The 16,573-nt window shown below is 38.0% G+C and overlaps 1 protein-coding gene across 1 annotated transcript; it reads right to left on the bottom strand.

The window, feature by feature from the left end:
* Positions 1-354: 354 nt before the first annotated feature.
* On the bottom strand, positions 355-10,524 carry LYSMD3 (LysM domain containing 3). Its single transcript, XM_070743050.1, has 3 exons — positions 10,341-10,524; positions 8,786-9,073; positions 355-2,943 (listed from the first exon to the last, which is right to left on the bottom strand). The coding sequence occupies exons 2-3, from the start codon at positions 9,056-9,058 to the stop codon at positions 2,368-2,370; spliced, it is 849 nt and encodes a 282-aa protein (XP_070599151.1). The 5' UTR covers positions 9,059-9,073; positions 10,341-10,524; the 3' UTR covers positions 355-2,367.
* Positions 10,525-16,573: the final 6,049 nt, after the last annotated feature.

Here is a 16,573-nt window from a genome sequence, read left to right as displayed (position 1 = left end):
GGATGTATTTTTCTAAGTAGAAAAATATTCTTGAAGAATATATATGATGGGTTATATATTCTACACAATATAATATTTTGTAACCGTTTTAATAATTCTAGGTATTTAGAATAAACCTCAATCCCCCTTTGCATAATTCAGTGAGATAAAGCAAGAATATTTCTGTGTAGATTTCTATCTGAACTGTACTTGATTTTAGTGTATTTCTTTATAGTTTATTGTTTAAATTTTTTATATAAGAATTTAGATTACCATTCACAAGATTTAGACTTTATGAAATAAATATGACACATTATTAAATACAGTATATGCATTCTACAATTCATAGTTGATTCACCACTCTGAACAGGATTAGAAATATATATGTATTTATTTATATTCTTTTTGAAATAATACTCTGGCCAAAGGCCTTTTTAATAAATTCTGTAATTTACATAAATCTCATTTTGTGAAAATTTCTTTTTCAAATGACAGTTAAAACTATTTCATATGCTTCAGTTATCTAGTATACTCACAAATTTGATATTCTGAACTTAATTGCTCTGTTTAATGGAATTTAACTTAGTACTCCAGGTTTTTCCTTTAACTTCATGTTATCTTTTCAGTTCTTCACATGATGAAAATGTACTTTGGAAAAGATAAAACACACAGCAACAATACATAAAGAATTATAGTTTAACACACTTGACTTTTGTTTCAAAATGGACTTGTTTACATAATTTTTTATGAAGAAACATTCCATTTGTAAGTATACTACTTATTCATGAAACACTATAGATTAATATTTTTCAGTTGTAGAAATAAGGCACAACTCCCGAGCTATGATAAAACCCAAGACTGTTTTTCAAATGCCTTAATTCAAGTTATAAGAAAAAAAATGTAGCATACTTGAGGTACTCAACTTCTTATACTTCAAAGTGTAGATGGTTGAAAAATATTACTATATGCTACCCTATATGTTTTATGGCATAGAGATCTTTAAAATAATCTTGCACAGCTTATTATTTTCTTTGTTTTCTAGTTCTATCAGCCATACTTATCCTTCTAATGCATTCATGTGCCAATTGTAGAACATGTCCCTAAATTTTCAGGAATATTCCACTTGTATTTCTTTGCTTTGCAACTAGTGCTATGCTAAAATGAAAAGAATGGCCATTTCTCTCTCTTAAGTATACACCTGTAGTAAACTTCCAATAATACCCTAAGGAACAATAGCCTTGCTTTCCAAAATAATATTGATTAGGTAGCTAATGGAAGGAGGCAGTGAATGGGTACAAAAACAATAGAAAACTTCCAAATTAGAAGATTCAAGAATGAAATAAGCCACTAATACTGCACTTTTTTAAATGGAAGGAATGTATCTTTATACATTTTCTGTGGCTACCATCCTCTAAGTCTTATCCATGTACAAAATTAGCTTTATAAAGTGCACTAAACTATAGCTGCTGAACCAAGGTTTTCCACTTTAAAAAAATTAACTACCAGACCAAGTCAAAAAGATTCTTTTTGACTTGGTTGGGTTAAAATAATATACCAGATGAAAGCCTATTAATGGTTTAGCACAATATTCAGTTAACTTAAATGTGATTCATTAGTGGTAATGGATTGTTTAACTTCCACAATGTTATGATCTTGGAAGAAATCTGATATTATATTACCATTCCTGGCTTCCTGAAGTAGCTAATACTTTCTAACTTTAATTCTAAATCATTTATAAAAGAGGGAGTTTGTGCAAACTGCTTGTGTACAGTACACAGCTCTTCTGCATTTGAAGATATTTAGTATTATACAATGCAACGAGCACTTTAGCAATAAAGTTCAAAGAATGTGGAATTCTTTCACCTTTTTTGTTTAAGTTTCCATTCTCTGAAACTCATTGCAGTTACAACAAAATAATCATATTAATGATTGGTTCCTTTTCATTATATAGTGCTCTGCAAATAATTCAAGCTGATTATCACGTTCAGCAATACCAAGCAGTGTGCTTGTTCAGGAAATCAAATAAACCAAACTATCCCTAATTCCACTATACTGTGATAGAAAGTATTATTGCTTGATATATAGAATTTCTATACCATTAAAGCCAGACTAAACATTTTACAGTAAATATGAAATTTACTGTAAGGGAGTTCTTAGATTTATTTCAGTCCTATGGATTTCAATGGCAGGGTGACAGCTTAAATCCATATATTTTAGCAGATCCAGATAAACTTTTAATTTTCAATATATTGACAACTTTTCCACAAACACGGTATATTTCCATCAGATAGCCAGTTTACAGCTCTAATCAGAACACGTTCATGCTTCTTTGCAGAATACACGGCAAGAATGCTCAGACATTTAGCACGTAAAACCAAAACTTAATCCTCATGAAATAGGCTGCTTTATCTCATTTTCTAATGGCTTTGACTGAGATGGTGGAACTAATGAATATTCCACTGTAGAATGATGACTGACATCCACTTTGACCAAAACTTCATAGTATAAAAGATAAAAAACAGGTGTTATAATTCCTACCACCACCATTATTACCACTGCTGTCCACCATCCAATTCCCCAGTCTGCACCATAATAAGGGTCTTTCTGTCTGACAGGTTTACCATCTTGTTCAAAGTTCAATTGTTGGGTTGATAAGGCAGAAACAACTTCATTAAGATTTTCTCTTTTGGTAGCATTACACTTCACTATTTGTTCTATATCACGGTCCACTTCTTTCAAAAAGTTACCAGCTGTTTCAGTAGACAAGAACAACTCAGGTGCTATTGATGAATCTGAGAATTCTGTGGAATATGATGAAGAGGCAGATCTTGAATTCTGTCTATTTTTTGGAAAACAGTGTGTCTCCGTCAGAAGGCTGAACTTTTTAACTGGAATTTTAATAGTTCTTAGTGCAAAGAAGTCCTGATCTGTGATAAGATTGTTCACCCGTTTGATATCTGCTACCTGAAATATTATAATAAAATAAATTAGCTTCATTTAAAAAGTTAACTGAATCACTTCTGTTACTTTCAACTCTTTTTTTAAAAAGAATCTGTTCTGTCAATATTGATATAAAGTCTTGCTTTCAATATCAAACTAAATGTTGTCAAATAGTCAAACTGCATACTGTATTAGGGTTCACACAGCTTGCTCTCATTTTACAAAACATTTTGGGGGGATTCCAGTAGAATTAGTAGAATGCTGGTTCACTGATTTGGGCTTAACCACTGAACAAGGACAATCTAAGTGAATCATACAAATGAAGGTAGAATAATCTTTTATCTGGTGAAAGAGACATTATGTCATAGCTCCAGTGCCAGTATTTTTTTGCTTTTATATATAAAAAAAGATATATCATTATTTTAAAATTAGACATTGTTCTATATGAATAAGAGCTCAAGAAAGACTTGAGTTTACCAAGAATAAAAAGTACCGGTTCTCCTTAGCCAGCGGTCCCTAAACTACGGCCTGCGGGCCACATGTGGCCCGCTGAGGCCATTTGTCTGGCCCACGGGTCTTTTCCAAGGCTGCACTGGAAAAGCAGTGAGAACGTCCCCCTCAATCTCATCTCACCCGAGGTAAAGTAAGGCTTGCCGAAAGCCGAGCTGGGCACAACACACACACATACACGCACACACCCGCCTCCTCCTCCTCTTTGAGTTGCTAGCTCCCGTTTTCTGAATGGGGATTGAATGGGAGTCCGGGGTGGGAGGGTGGAGGTTTGTCGGGTGAGTCCTCCGCGGGGAGAGAAGGGGGAGGTGAAAGAGGGAAAAGAGAGAGAGAGAAGTGGAGAGAAAGAAAGAAAAGAGAAAGGGAAGGGAAAAAGAGCGAGGGAAAGAAGTGGAGAGGAAGGGAGGGAGGGAAGGAAGGGGGAGAAAGGGAGGGAGAGAGAAAGGGAGGGAGGGAGGAAGAGAGATAGCAAGAGAGAGTGAGAAAGACAGAGACAGAAAGAAAGCAAGAGAGAGAGAAAGAAAGAAAGAGAGAGAGAGAGAAAGAAAGAAAGAGAGAGAGAGAGAGAGAGAGAGAGAGAAAGAAATAAGGTATGTGCAATGTGCATAGGAATCTGTTCACAGGTTTTTTTATAGTCCGGCCCTCCAACAGTCCGAGGGACAGTGAACTGGCCCCCTGTGTAAAAGGTTTGGGGACCCCTGTCCTTAGCTAATAGTTATTTTGAAATTAATTTTTTCTTTTAAAAAATCCAGAAGGAATGAATCACCAATTCCAGCTACTTCATAACTGGGAAACGATCTTCTAAAAACAATCAGGTTGTGGCTGTGTGTTCAGGACTAATTCATAATATGTATGTTGTTGTTCACTTGATTTTGGCTCAGCATGTAGTATGAAACTAACTCTGAATCAAGGTTAAAGACTAGGCCATAGTTTGAAACATAGAAGTCTGACGGCAGAAAAAGGCCTCCTGGTCCATCTAGTCTGCCCTTATACTATTTTCTGTATTTATCTTAGGATGGATATGTTTATCCCAGGCATGTTTAAATTCAGTTACTGTGGATTTATCTACCACATCTGCTGGAAGTTTGTTCCAAGGATCTACTACTCTTTCAGTAAAATAATATTTTCTCATGTTGCTTTTGATCTTTCCCCCAACTAACTTCAGATTGTGTCCCCTTGTTCTTGTGTTCACTTTCCTTTTAAAAACACTTCTCTCCTGGACCTTATTTAACCCTTTAATATATTTAAATGTTTCGATCATGTCCCCCCTTTTCCTTCTGTCCTCCAGACTATACAGATTGAGTTCATTAAGTCTTTCCTGATACGTTTTATGCTTAAGACCTTCCACCATTCTTGTAGCCCGTCTTTCGACCCGTTCAATTTTGTCAATATCTTTTTGTAGGTGAGGTCTCCAGAACTGAACACAGTATTCCAAATGTGGTCTCACCAGCATTCTATATAGCGGGATCATAATCTCCCTCTTCCTGCTTGTTATACCTTTAGCTATGCAGCCAAGCATCCTACTTGCTTTCCCTACCGCCTGACTGCACTGTTCACCCATTTTGAGACTGTCAGAAATCACTACCCCTAAATCCTTTTCTTCTGAAGTATTTGCTACCACAGAACTGCCAATACAATACTCAGATTGAGGATTCCTTTTCCCCAAGTGCATTATTTTACATTTGGAAACATTAAACTGCAGTTTCCATTGCTTTGACCATTTATCTAGTAAAGCTAAATCATTTACCATATTACAGACGCCTCCAGGAATATCAACCCTATTGCACACTTTAGAGTCATCGGCAAATAGGCAAACCTTCCCTACCAAACCTTCCCCTATGTCACTCACAAACATATTAAAAAGAATAGGACCCAGAACAGACCCTTGTGGCACACCGCTTGTAACCTGACTCTGCTCAGAATACTCGCCGTTAACAATAACTCTCTGATGTTTGCTTAGTTTTTAATAACTGAATAAAATGGCTAAACAATTACAATTTAATCATAGTTAGGCAAACCATGGCTTGAAATAATAGCAATCCAAGTCACTGTTTGAAAGTGCTACACAGATATAATATTCGACTTGCATCAAGTCTATGCATTAAGTAAACTAATACTACTATCAAACAAAAATAACCACTGAATATAAGAAATCCATTTGAATATGCCTTTAAACTTTTGCACAAATAAACATTTTACCTACAGTCTGCAGTACAATTATTTGAGCCTATCTTGCACTCCATTTTTATAGTTTAAAATCATTTTAATTATAATTACCGTATTTTTCGCTCTATAAGACGCACCTGCTGATAAGACGCACCTAGATTTTAGAGGAGGAAAATAGAAAAAAAATATTTTGAGCCAAAAAGGGGAGAGGAAGAGAGGAAGGAGTGAAAGAAGGGAGTGAGGGAGGAAAGAAGGGAGGAAGGAAAAGGAAAGCAAGAAATGGAGGGAGGAAAGGAAGAAAGAAAGAAAGAAAGAAAGGGGGAAGGAACAGGAACAGAGGAAGGAAGCAAGGAAACTTATGAAAGGGGAGAGTAAGAGAGGAAGGACTGAAGGGAGGGAGGGAGGGAAGAAGGTAGGAAGGAGAAAGAAAAGAAGAAATAGAGGAAGGAAAAGTAAAATAAAGAAAAAGAGCAAGAAAGAAAACAAGAGAGAAAGAAAGAAAATGAAAGAGAAATAAAAATAGAGAGGGGGAATGAAAGAAATGGAAGGAGGGAAGGAAGGAGAGAAAGCAAGAGAAAGAAAGAAAGCAAGAGAAAGAAAAAAGAATGAAAGAGCAAGAGAGCAAGAGAGAAAAAGAAAGAAAGGCAACTTCAAAGAAAGGCTCACTGAGCATCTCTCACTCTCTCTCTCTTTCTATCCCTCTTTCTTTCTTTCTTTCTCTTCCTTTCTCTCTCTCCTCTTCCTTTATCTCCTCTCTCTCCCTCCCTCTCTCTTTCTCTCCCTCTTTCTTTCTTTCTCTTCCTTTCTCTCTCTCCTCTTCCTTTATCTCCTCTCTCCCTCCCTCTCTCTTTCTCTCCCCCCCTCTCCCCCTTTCCCTCTCTCTTTCTCTCTCTCCCTCTCTTGCTATCTCTCCCCCCTCTCCCTCTCTCTTTCTCTCCCCCCTTTCCCTCTCTCTTTCTCTCTCTCCCTCTCTTGCTATCTCTCCCCCCTCTCCCACTCTTTCTCCCTCTCCCTCTCTTTCTCTCTCTCCCCCCCTTTCTCTCACTCTCTCTTTCTCACTATCTTGCTGTCTGTTGCTCTCACTCACTCTCATTCTCTCTCCGTTCTTCTCAGCGGTGACGCGCGCACGCCCTGCCCGCCTCACCTTTGCCGAGAGCACTTTCGTCCGGGCTCTCAGCAAGGGGGTTGTAGGAGAGACGGGGCCGGCGGCAAAGGTGATATTCAATGTCGGGGGCGCACGGGCGGTTGCGCGCGCTCCCTATCTCCCTGCTAGCCCACTCGGAATATTCAAAATAAGAAAAACCTTCACCGGCAAAGGCTGTTCTTATTTTGAATATTCCGAGTGGGCTAGCAGGGAGATAGGGAGCGCGCGCAACCGCCCATGCGCCCCCGACATTGAATATCGCCTTCGCCGGCCTCCGCTGAGAAAAGCCTTTGCCGGCATTTCCTCTCGGCGTCAAGGAGGCGCAGCGGCGGGCGGAGAGAGGGAAGGGGGGCAGCGGCGTCCCTCCTGGCCTTGGCGGGCCGCCCGACCCTCCCCACCTCCTGCAAACGCGGCGGGCGGCGCGGGGAGAGCGAGGAGCCGGTTCTGGCGGGCGCGGGGCTTGGCTGGCTGGCTGGCTGGGGGAGCGCCGCTGGTGGTGCGGATGGAGACCCTCCTCCGGGAGGGAGGGGGCCAGGCAGCAGCTAGCCAGCCAGCCGGCGGGATGGCGCTTCCGAGTTCGCAGCCTCCCCCCCCCTCCCTGCCTGCATCTTCGCTCCATATGACGGGGCTGATTTTTCTTCCTACTTTGGGAGGAAAAAAACTGCGTCTTATGGAGCGAATAATACGGTAAAATAACAATATTTAATATAAAAATTCTTGCTTATTTGTACAAATACACTTATGCTAAACATACATACAATGACAATTAAGAGAAATATTTATACAAATATGTACACACACACACACACACACACACACATAGACCACTAAGATAAATACAGTGGTATCTCTACCTGAGAACGTGTCTACTTACGAACTTTTCTAGATAAGAACTGGGTGTTCAAGATTTTTTTTGGCTCTTCTCAAGAATAATTTTCCACTTACAAACCCGAGCCTCCGAAACTATAATCGGAAAAGGCAGGGAGAAGCCTCCACGGGGCCTCTCTAGGAATTTCCTGGGAGGAAACAAGGCCTCCACTCTCCCTGTGGTTTCCCCAATCGCACGCATTATTTGCTTTTATATTGATTCCTATGGGAAAAATTGCTTCTTCTTACAAACTTTTCTACTTAAGTAGAGATACCACTGTATTTTAGAACATGACAGGAACAAAACCCTTTTTTGCAATTCTTTAATGCAGTTATTTCATTTCTTGGAAATTCATAGTTGTCTTCCACAGTTATTGCACTGAAGCTAAAGACATGAGATAGGTGGTACCTGTCACCTTCATGCATTCTAAAGCATTCTATTTTTCCTTGAGTCTAAAATTATGCACAGGACAAAATGTTATTCCAGCTGTATTCAATACTCTTTAAAGAGCATACAGCCCCATTTCATTATCTACTAAACATTTAAGGTTGTACAGTATAATATTTCCTATTCTTAATTTTTTTACAAGCATGGTACCTTACACAACCTTAAAAACGAATGAAAGAACTCTATAGTTTTACTTGTATGTTTAAAAAGATACTTGGCAATTTTTGATAGTTAATTTTCTCTCCCCCCAAAGTGCTAACTACGTGTCACATTTGGTAAGTTTAATAAAATTATTTTAAGTATCCCTCCCCTTAATTCTGCTTATCTCCTCACCAGATCTGGTATCATCAGATCACTGTCTTAGATTAAAGCCCAACAAATAAAATATAACCACCAGCTGGAAGAAATGTGACTTTGTATGAATAAAAATAAATAATTCTAATCTTATACAATCCTTTAACTTTTGGGATTTTCTATATCAGTTTCATAAAATATTGTTAGAGAAGAAAAAAAATTAAATTTTAGCAATTACCAAAATGTATAATTAACTTCAAAAAACTACATGCTTCTAGTTGGCAAATATACTGTATATATTTGTACAGCCAGAATCGAATCTAAGTGACCCTTCACACTGTATTTATTACATAATTTTATTTAAAACATTCTACATGTATTGTATATGACTCTAACATATTATAATATTGTATGCAACTGGAAAAAGAGAAACTTACTGAACAACTATACTGAAGAGCTAATGCATTTAGTGTATCTCCTTCTTGAATATCTTTAGTTATAAATACAATATCATCCATTCTTTCTCTTGATGTGCTTCTCCGAGTTTTCTCTTTTCCCCGAGGTCGCAGTTCATATATTTCAACTTCATCTTCCAAAACATCACTGTCAGAACTAAGATTGTTCCCAAACGTATATACGTGGCTATCCACTGAAGTGGGCTGTACAACAGCTGGGAGTTGGAAACTTAAAGTCTGGCTTTTTCCTGTCATTCTACCGGGAGAAATCTAACAGTGAAAAGAGAATGAAAAGAAGGCAACTAAGCACAAATATTTTTAAAGATGTATACACATTATTTCATTCCGTTCCCTACTGACATAGTTTCTCCTTTATATAATAATTCAATGAATTATTATCACTTCAGGTTCACTTTTTTAAAAAGTCAATAGAAATAAACTGTTGAGATAGCATTATTTCTATGTAGGACTATAGCAGAGGAAACTTTGTACTAGGAGGATACATTAGAAAAAGCTTTACACAGATATCACAAACACTAGTTTGTAACAATCTTTGATCAAAATATTTGAGAAGTCAGCATTCAAAATAAACAGGATTAGATAAGACATCATTAAACATCCTTGTTTATAACACCTTTGATAAAAATAAACTGAATATATACACTCAGACTCCTCCTCCTGCAATTATACACCAAAAGCTTGTTATGGATAAACAACTTCTAATCTGACCTAAGATCCCCGATATTAAATACACAAAAAAGGAGCAATTTTTATCGATCAAGGGCTGCACCTGGTCTCTGATGGCTAAGCCACAGACGCCTCTCCAAACTGTGTTGCAAAAACTGAAGATGATTTCATTTGCGCAATTATTACTGTAAGGTTAGTTAAAATCAAATTGTTGATATGATGATTCACAAATGATTTACAAATCTGGCAAGAAGTTCCCGCATCCTTTCGAAAGCTCAAGTATTTACACGTAGGCAGGAAGGAGGGGTCGGACCAAGGAAATCTTCAGATCCCACCATTTATGGAAGTTATAGACAGAAGATAGATAGATAAAATAGAATTCTTTATTGGTCAAGTGTGATTGGACACACAAGGAATTTGTCTTGGTGCATATGCTCTCAGTGTACATAAAAAATATATATAGATTTGTCAAGAAACAAAAGACAAAAAACTCCCAGATGATAGAACGTGTCATCTTGCAGGGCTCCTCTGCGTTTTAACAAAAAAATAAAACTAAAATTCAGTAGCTGCAGCCTTTCCCCACCCTAACAATAGAAGGAAAAGATACAACGTCCTGATTCCAACGCATCAAAAGCCTGGGAACTGGAACAGGGAAAATAGGATTCCAACAAAGAATGAGTTTGTCATCGGAAAAAATGATGAGTGGCAGACCGGCAAAGCTATTCAGTGGTCACTCGTAACATCTCCAGCCCTCGGCATTGGACCAGCCCTCGCCCGACTCCAGAAATTATTTTTCTAAAAGAAACCCGCCCTTCTTTTTTGTAATACACACGGACGGCAAGCAACTCACCAATCTACCCAGGAGTGGCCATTTGTGGAGGGTGCTTTTTTCGGCGCCGGCTCAACGTTCTCCACGGATGCCGCTATGAGAAGCCTAGGAACTGAAACGAAACGCGTCTGCTCTGCGAGAGCGAAAGCGCCCGCGCGTCGACAAGATGGCGGCCGCTCAGCTCGCCTTCCTCTCGTGAGATCTCAAAAATCCCGCGACGGCGGTTGCCAAAATGGCAATACGTTACTCCCGCGAGATTTTGCAACGGCCCCGTCTACTACTGTAGAATGTTTTCCTTTCTCCCTATTCCCCGATAATTTCGTGATGTTTGTGCTTGAAGTACTAGTGCAGAGTTTGGTATACTGTTACACCAATCTTTTCAATTTCGGTTATTTTTAAAATGTTGGGATTTGGGGGCGTGAATTCCACATATCTTTGCTATGTTGTAAAAGCTATTCCAGCAATCTGATGTGTCTACAGTATTAGGAAGACTTAATTCCCTGCTTTAGAAAAACAATATCATACCATGAAGCTGGAGAAAATACAGAAAAGAGGAACCAAACTAATACAGTGGTACTTCTACTACAAACTCCACACTTACCAACTTTTGTAGATAAGAACTAGGTGTTCGAGATTTTTTTTGCCTCTTCTCAAGAACCATTTTCTACTTACAAACCCAAGCCTCCAATCTGTAACCGGAAAAGGCAGGGAGAAGCCTCTGTGGGGCCTCTCTAGGAATCTCCTGGGAGGAAACAGGGCCTCCACCCTCCATGTGGTTTCCCCAATTGCAGGATTATTTGCTTTTACAGTACAGTACATTGATTCCCATGGGAAAAATAGCTGCTTCTTGCAAATTTTTCTATTCAAGAACCTGGTCACTGAACAAATTAAGTTTGTAAGTAGAGGTACCACTGTATAGGAACTAAAGCAACTCCCCTAATAATTATGATAGTTTTTAAAGCTTAGAAAAAGTGTAAGAGGATGTTTATAAAAAGTTCAGGGGGGGGGGAGTCAGACATGAATCTTCTAGGCCAGCGGTCCCCAAACTACGGCCCGCGGGCCACATGCGGCCCACTGAGGCCATTTATCCGGCCTGCCAGTGAGTGACAAGAGCACAGGGAAAAGAGAGAGAGAAAGAAAGAAAAGGGAAAGAGGGAGGGAAGGAGAAGTGGAGAGGAATGAAGGAGGGAAGGAGGAGAAATGGAGGGAACAAGGAAGAAAGAATGAAATGAATGGAGGGACAGAAGAAAGAAGGAATGTTTTGGGGGGGGGTTAATTTTTCTCTCAACATACATTCAAACAACACAGTACCATCTAATTTTCCATGAATAAAATGCAGTATTTTGTTAGTAACTAATATCAATTATCAAAAAAGTTGCAAAAGTTTTTTTTTCTAATTTTGTCATCCAGTTACATTCATTTTCTTTTAATTAAATTTCCTCCTTAATGTTCCTTCAAAAAGTGCAACACCAATTATATTTCTAACTTATTAACCATTATGCCAAAGTGCTTCCTTATTTCTTTATACAGTTTTCATAAGCCAAGAAAACCTTGTATAGCCAATCAGATGTCAACAAAAGAAAATTAAAAACAAAACATAAACATATATGAATTTCAGACCTTCTTCCCCCTCTAAATAGTACATTCCCATTTTGTTTTTTTACTTTAAAACAAGGTATGTGCAGAGTGCATAGGAATTTGTTCATATTTTTTTTATACTCCGTCCCTCCAACAGTCCGAGGGACAGTGAACTGGCCCCCTGTGTGAAAAGTTTGGGGACCCCTGTTCTAGGCAGAGTTATCTAGTGAAGCTGAATTATAGAAATTTAAGAACAGACTGAAGGACAGTTGGAAGTAATATTCTTCTGGGTTCAGTTCCAAGTGGGAAAAAGACACTGGATTCATGGAGGTTGCTTGGAAAGAAGCTTTAATGGCGGACGGGAGCACATGGCATAAACTCCTGTACAGAAAAAGAGGATTACATACTTCCAGATACTAGGGCAGGTGGGGGTTGCTGTTCTCACCACTACCAGTATGATGCACGCACAGCTCCGGGTGACTGGTGGGCAAATGCACACATCCCAGCGAGATTTTGCTTCTGTGCATGTGCATGAAGCAAAATCTTGTCGGGATGTGCATGCATGCCAAATGTCAGCTATATTTTTTTCTTCCGTGCATGTGTGGAAGAAAAAAAAATGCTAAAATCTCTTGCGTGTGTGTCCCGTGAGATTTTGCTTCCTGAGCATACGCAAAAGCAAAATCTCACTGGGACATGTGCGCGTGCCTTGCGGTCACCTGGAGCTACGTGCACAGCTCCATTTTTGCTACCAGTGTGCAGTGTGTAGCAACCCAATACAGTGTCGGGTCCAGATAAAAAAGGACAATTGCTAAGAATCTCTGAGTTTTTATAACTTCTGTGGTACCCCACCTTGGAGTTTCCTTTTCTCTGATTGGTTGTGAGATTCCCATGGTACCATGGAGAAGCAACTTTGTAGGCTGTGTTTTTGAGTTCAAATTTGGCTGAACCTTTGCTGAGTGATGGTGGAATGAAAGGGCTCTGGACAATTCCTAATATGGCTGCTATTTGTTATCTAGAATAGATTGGTCCAGCTATTAACAAAGGTGGGCTGGGCCATTCCTTGATGGTGCATTGACAAAGGTGGGGGCTACTAAGAGTGACTGTTCTTCCTTGCCTAAAGCATATTTCTAGAGATACTCTATATCAGTGATGGCGAACCTTTTTTCTGTCAAGTGCCAAAAGGGCATGGGTGCGTGTTTTGGCGCATGCGTGAGTGCCCACACCCATAATTCAATGCCTGGGGAGGGTAAAAACAGCTTCCCCCGCCCCCCAGAGATCCTCTGGAGGCCAGAAACAGCCTGTTTCTCAACGTCTGGTGGTCCTAGTAGGCTTGTGTTTCACCCTCCCCAGGCTCCAAAGAATTCCCGGAAGAGGGCGAAGGGTAAAAACGCCCTCCCCCATCTCCCTGGAGGCGCTCTGGAAGCCAAAAACGCCCTCCCAGAGCCTCTACGTAAGCCAATTATCAGCTGGCTGGCACATACATGCAAGTTGAAGCTCAGTTAGTGCAACAGCTCGTGTGCCAGCAGATATGGTTCCGCATACCACCTGTGGCACCTGTGATGGTGATGTAAAGGCAGAACATATGATGTTCTGCCTTTTAAAATAGTTACTAGTTATTTAATTTTTCTTGTAGAGGGGTGGGTGCTAACCTCCTACAGAACTTACCATAATGTTTAGTTAACCATGCACTGCTTCTATCATAAAATGATATTCAATCAGTGAATTAAATAGCATTTATCTATCTATCTATCTATCTATCTATCTATCTATCTATCTATCTATCTATCTATCTATCTATTGTGCTTAAGTTGCTGGGAAAAATAGTGAAGGGGTTATAATTGTGCTTTATGTGCTGTTGGTGTCCTTATAAAATCTTTGTGTGTAGGTAGGTTGGGGATAATACTCTTCAACCTAAAATCCATGTAATTTTTTTGAAAACCAAGTAATTTTCTTGACATTGTCCTGTCTAACTGAAATAAAATATGAATATTCAGCTACACTACTTGTTACTTCCTTCTTTTGTTCCCAGAATAAATTTTAAAGTTTAGCCAGAATTCTTGGTTAATACAATGCAATTTTGTTTCATAAGTACATGGGGAAAATGAATAGCATGTGTGAACAACTAGGAAGCCTACAAAAAAAATTAAATTTTATTTCAGTGGTGTAGGTAGACTTTTTGCTTGTTTCTGCAAGATTTAGCAAGATACATGAACCCGTAATCATCTATGTTACTTCATGTTTGACAGAGATCTGAAGCAGTTTTAATAAAGGAAGCTTTCAACCACAATAATGTAGTAAAAAGATAGTAACAAGGACATATATGACTTATCTGTGTTAATTGTTGCAGAAATGTAGTTTTATGACTGGTCAAAAAGTCTAATAGAAATACAGATTGGTCAAAAGGCTAATGGAAGTACAACAGCAAATAAATTTGAGGAAAGTAAATGCATATAATAATTTGTCACTAAGTTATAAATATATCTTTATCAGACCATTGTTTTAAAGTTTTGGATGATAATGTAAAAGGCAAATTAATTCCAACATTTCTCCCCTTTATAATTAGGGTTTGCCAACTTTTGAATTGAAAACCCATCATGCTTGGATATGCAAAATGAGACCACTCTCAAAACTCACTTCAGACCTTCTCACTAATTGTGCCTATGCAAACTCCAATGAGTACTGTAGTTTTGTTGTCACAAAGTTTAAAAGCAGTAATATAGTTAGTTCTTGCCTAATTGTTTCTTCTGAATATGTATTGATTTTAGAGAATTATGCTCCCACAATGTTTGGGAAGTATGCCTTAGACAGCCTCTACAGTATGAAGTCAAATATTGCTAGAGCTATGCACTTTTATACTAAAAAGGACCTACCTCATTCCTTTCTTTTAACCATTTGTACCTAGTGACATTTTCCCATCAGTGTACAAAAGAGTATATTTCCAACTTGATGAACAGGACAGTAGCTGCACAACCTGTGAATACTAATGTAGATGCAGTCTTTCTCATTCTTGATGTAAATTACTTCATTTATCTGAATGAAAGTTAAATGAGTTACCAAGGGCCAGTATTAATCACAGCACGACACCTGTATGTACAAGTATGGCATAGGAACTTACTCATTGCCAGCAGCATATAAAAACCAATAGCAAATCCAAAACCTAAATGAGAACTATGCAAACTATTGGAAGAACTACTTAAAATGGAAACCAAAACAAAACATTACTATAATTCATTTTAGTTATCAACTCAAACAGGGTGGAAGGGGTTGCCTGTTTTTGTGAGTTTTGTGAACCAAATTATATCCACTTATTTCAGCAATCTTACACATTTTCCCCTGCCAAATGAGTTAGGATTATTGATCAATGATTGGCAGTTACCATAACTCTGTAAACATATACTGTATGCCTATTCTACAATCCTAATAAAGATATCACCCTCAATCTTCTATTGTGAGCAAAAATATTTTGAACATAAGATTTTAACTAGAGGCATGCAAAAAAAGTATCTTAACTCTTATTAATTGAGTGTATGTGTGCGTGCACGCGCTTTATTTCTGGTTTCACTACTTTTTTATTCTAGTATTTTTCCTTAGTCATTTAAACTAATGAATAGCCAAAAACATTCCTTAGGCCACCAAGAACTTGCTTGTTCTTCCATGTGGTTACTTAGTTATCCCTTATGCATTCACAAACTTTATGAATGATTAGAATAAGTTGGTTTCATATCTGCATATAAGTAAATCTCTATTGACAAAATTATTTGACATATAGTGTTACTGGACTAAGAAGTTTATTTCAAATTATTTATATGGAATTGCAACGCTGTGAGCTGTCCAGAATCATGTATATGAGATGAATGGCTTATACATTAAACAAACAAACAAACAAACAAATAAATAAATCTATACATTTAAAAATCTTTAATTAAAATATTGAGAAGTGAGAAAATTCCTAAATAATTAAGTGCAAGGAACAGGTAACAAGTTAAAAAGCTTTTGGGAGGAATTTTAAAGCAATTTGCTCCACTCCCATATTCTATTCTTGTGTTCTCTTTGTGTTTTTATTAGATTCATATTGTATGGCAATCTGCTTTAGAAGTTCTTAAGTTCTTTTCACATAGTGTCAGGAATGTTAATACCAGGATCTTATGATTAGACTTTCCATTGGGAAAAAGTAGTAACATTACTTATTGCACACAAGAGTCTACAAGATCTTAATATATGCTTAACATGATGGAATGAACTGTTGGAAAGTAACAACAAATTTCTTTCATTAGTTTTGTCTAAGCTCCTGAATAATAAATCTTAAAAGCTTCAATATTGATTCAAATAAATGAATGGCTGAATCGCTTTGGAAGGGTCTTAACAATTAGACAAATGCTTCCATGGTTACCTTGTGCAATGTAATGCGGTTGCCCAGCATTGTTGGTTTCCTCCCTCCACTGATGAAGAAAAAATAACAAACTGCAGGGAAGTGCCACACAGGGGGCACATAAACAAGAAGCATCATAAAGCATCAAGATCTGGACAATCTGACATAGATATCAAATAGGCTGATTTTATCTAGAATATTCAAAAAGAAAAAAACACTGCATAGTCTAAATGGAACCTTTTAATAATTTGTTTCATTATTTAGGCCAGTGTATCACTATATCTAAATGTCATTAATTACCACTTAA

This window comes from Erythrolamprus reginae, chromosome 2 (assembly GCF_031021105.1).
Source record: "Erythrolamprus reginae isolate rEryReg1 chromosome 2, rEryReg1.hap1, whole genome shotgun sequence".
NCBI classification, from domain to species: Eukaryota; Metazoa; Chordata; class Lepidosauria; order Squamata; family Dipsadidae; genus Erythrolamprus; species Erythrolamprus reginae.
Note: the sequence above shows the minus strand (reverse complement) of the source record. Positions and strands in the feature narration are given on the sequence as shown.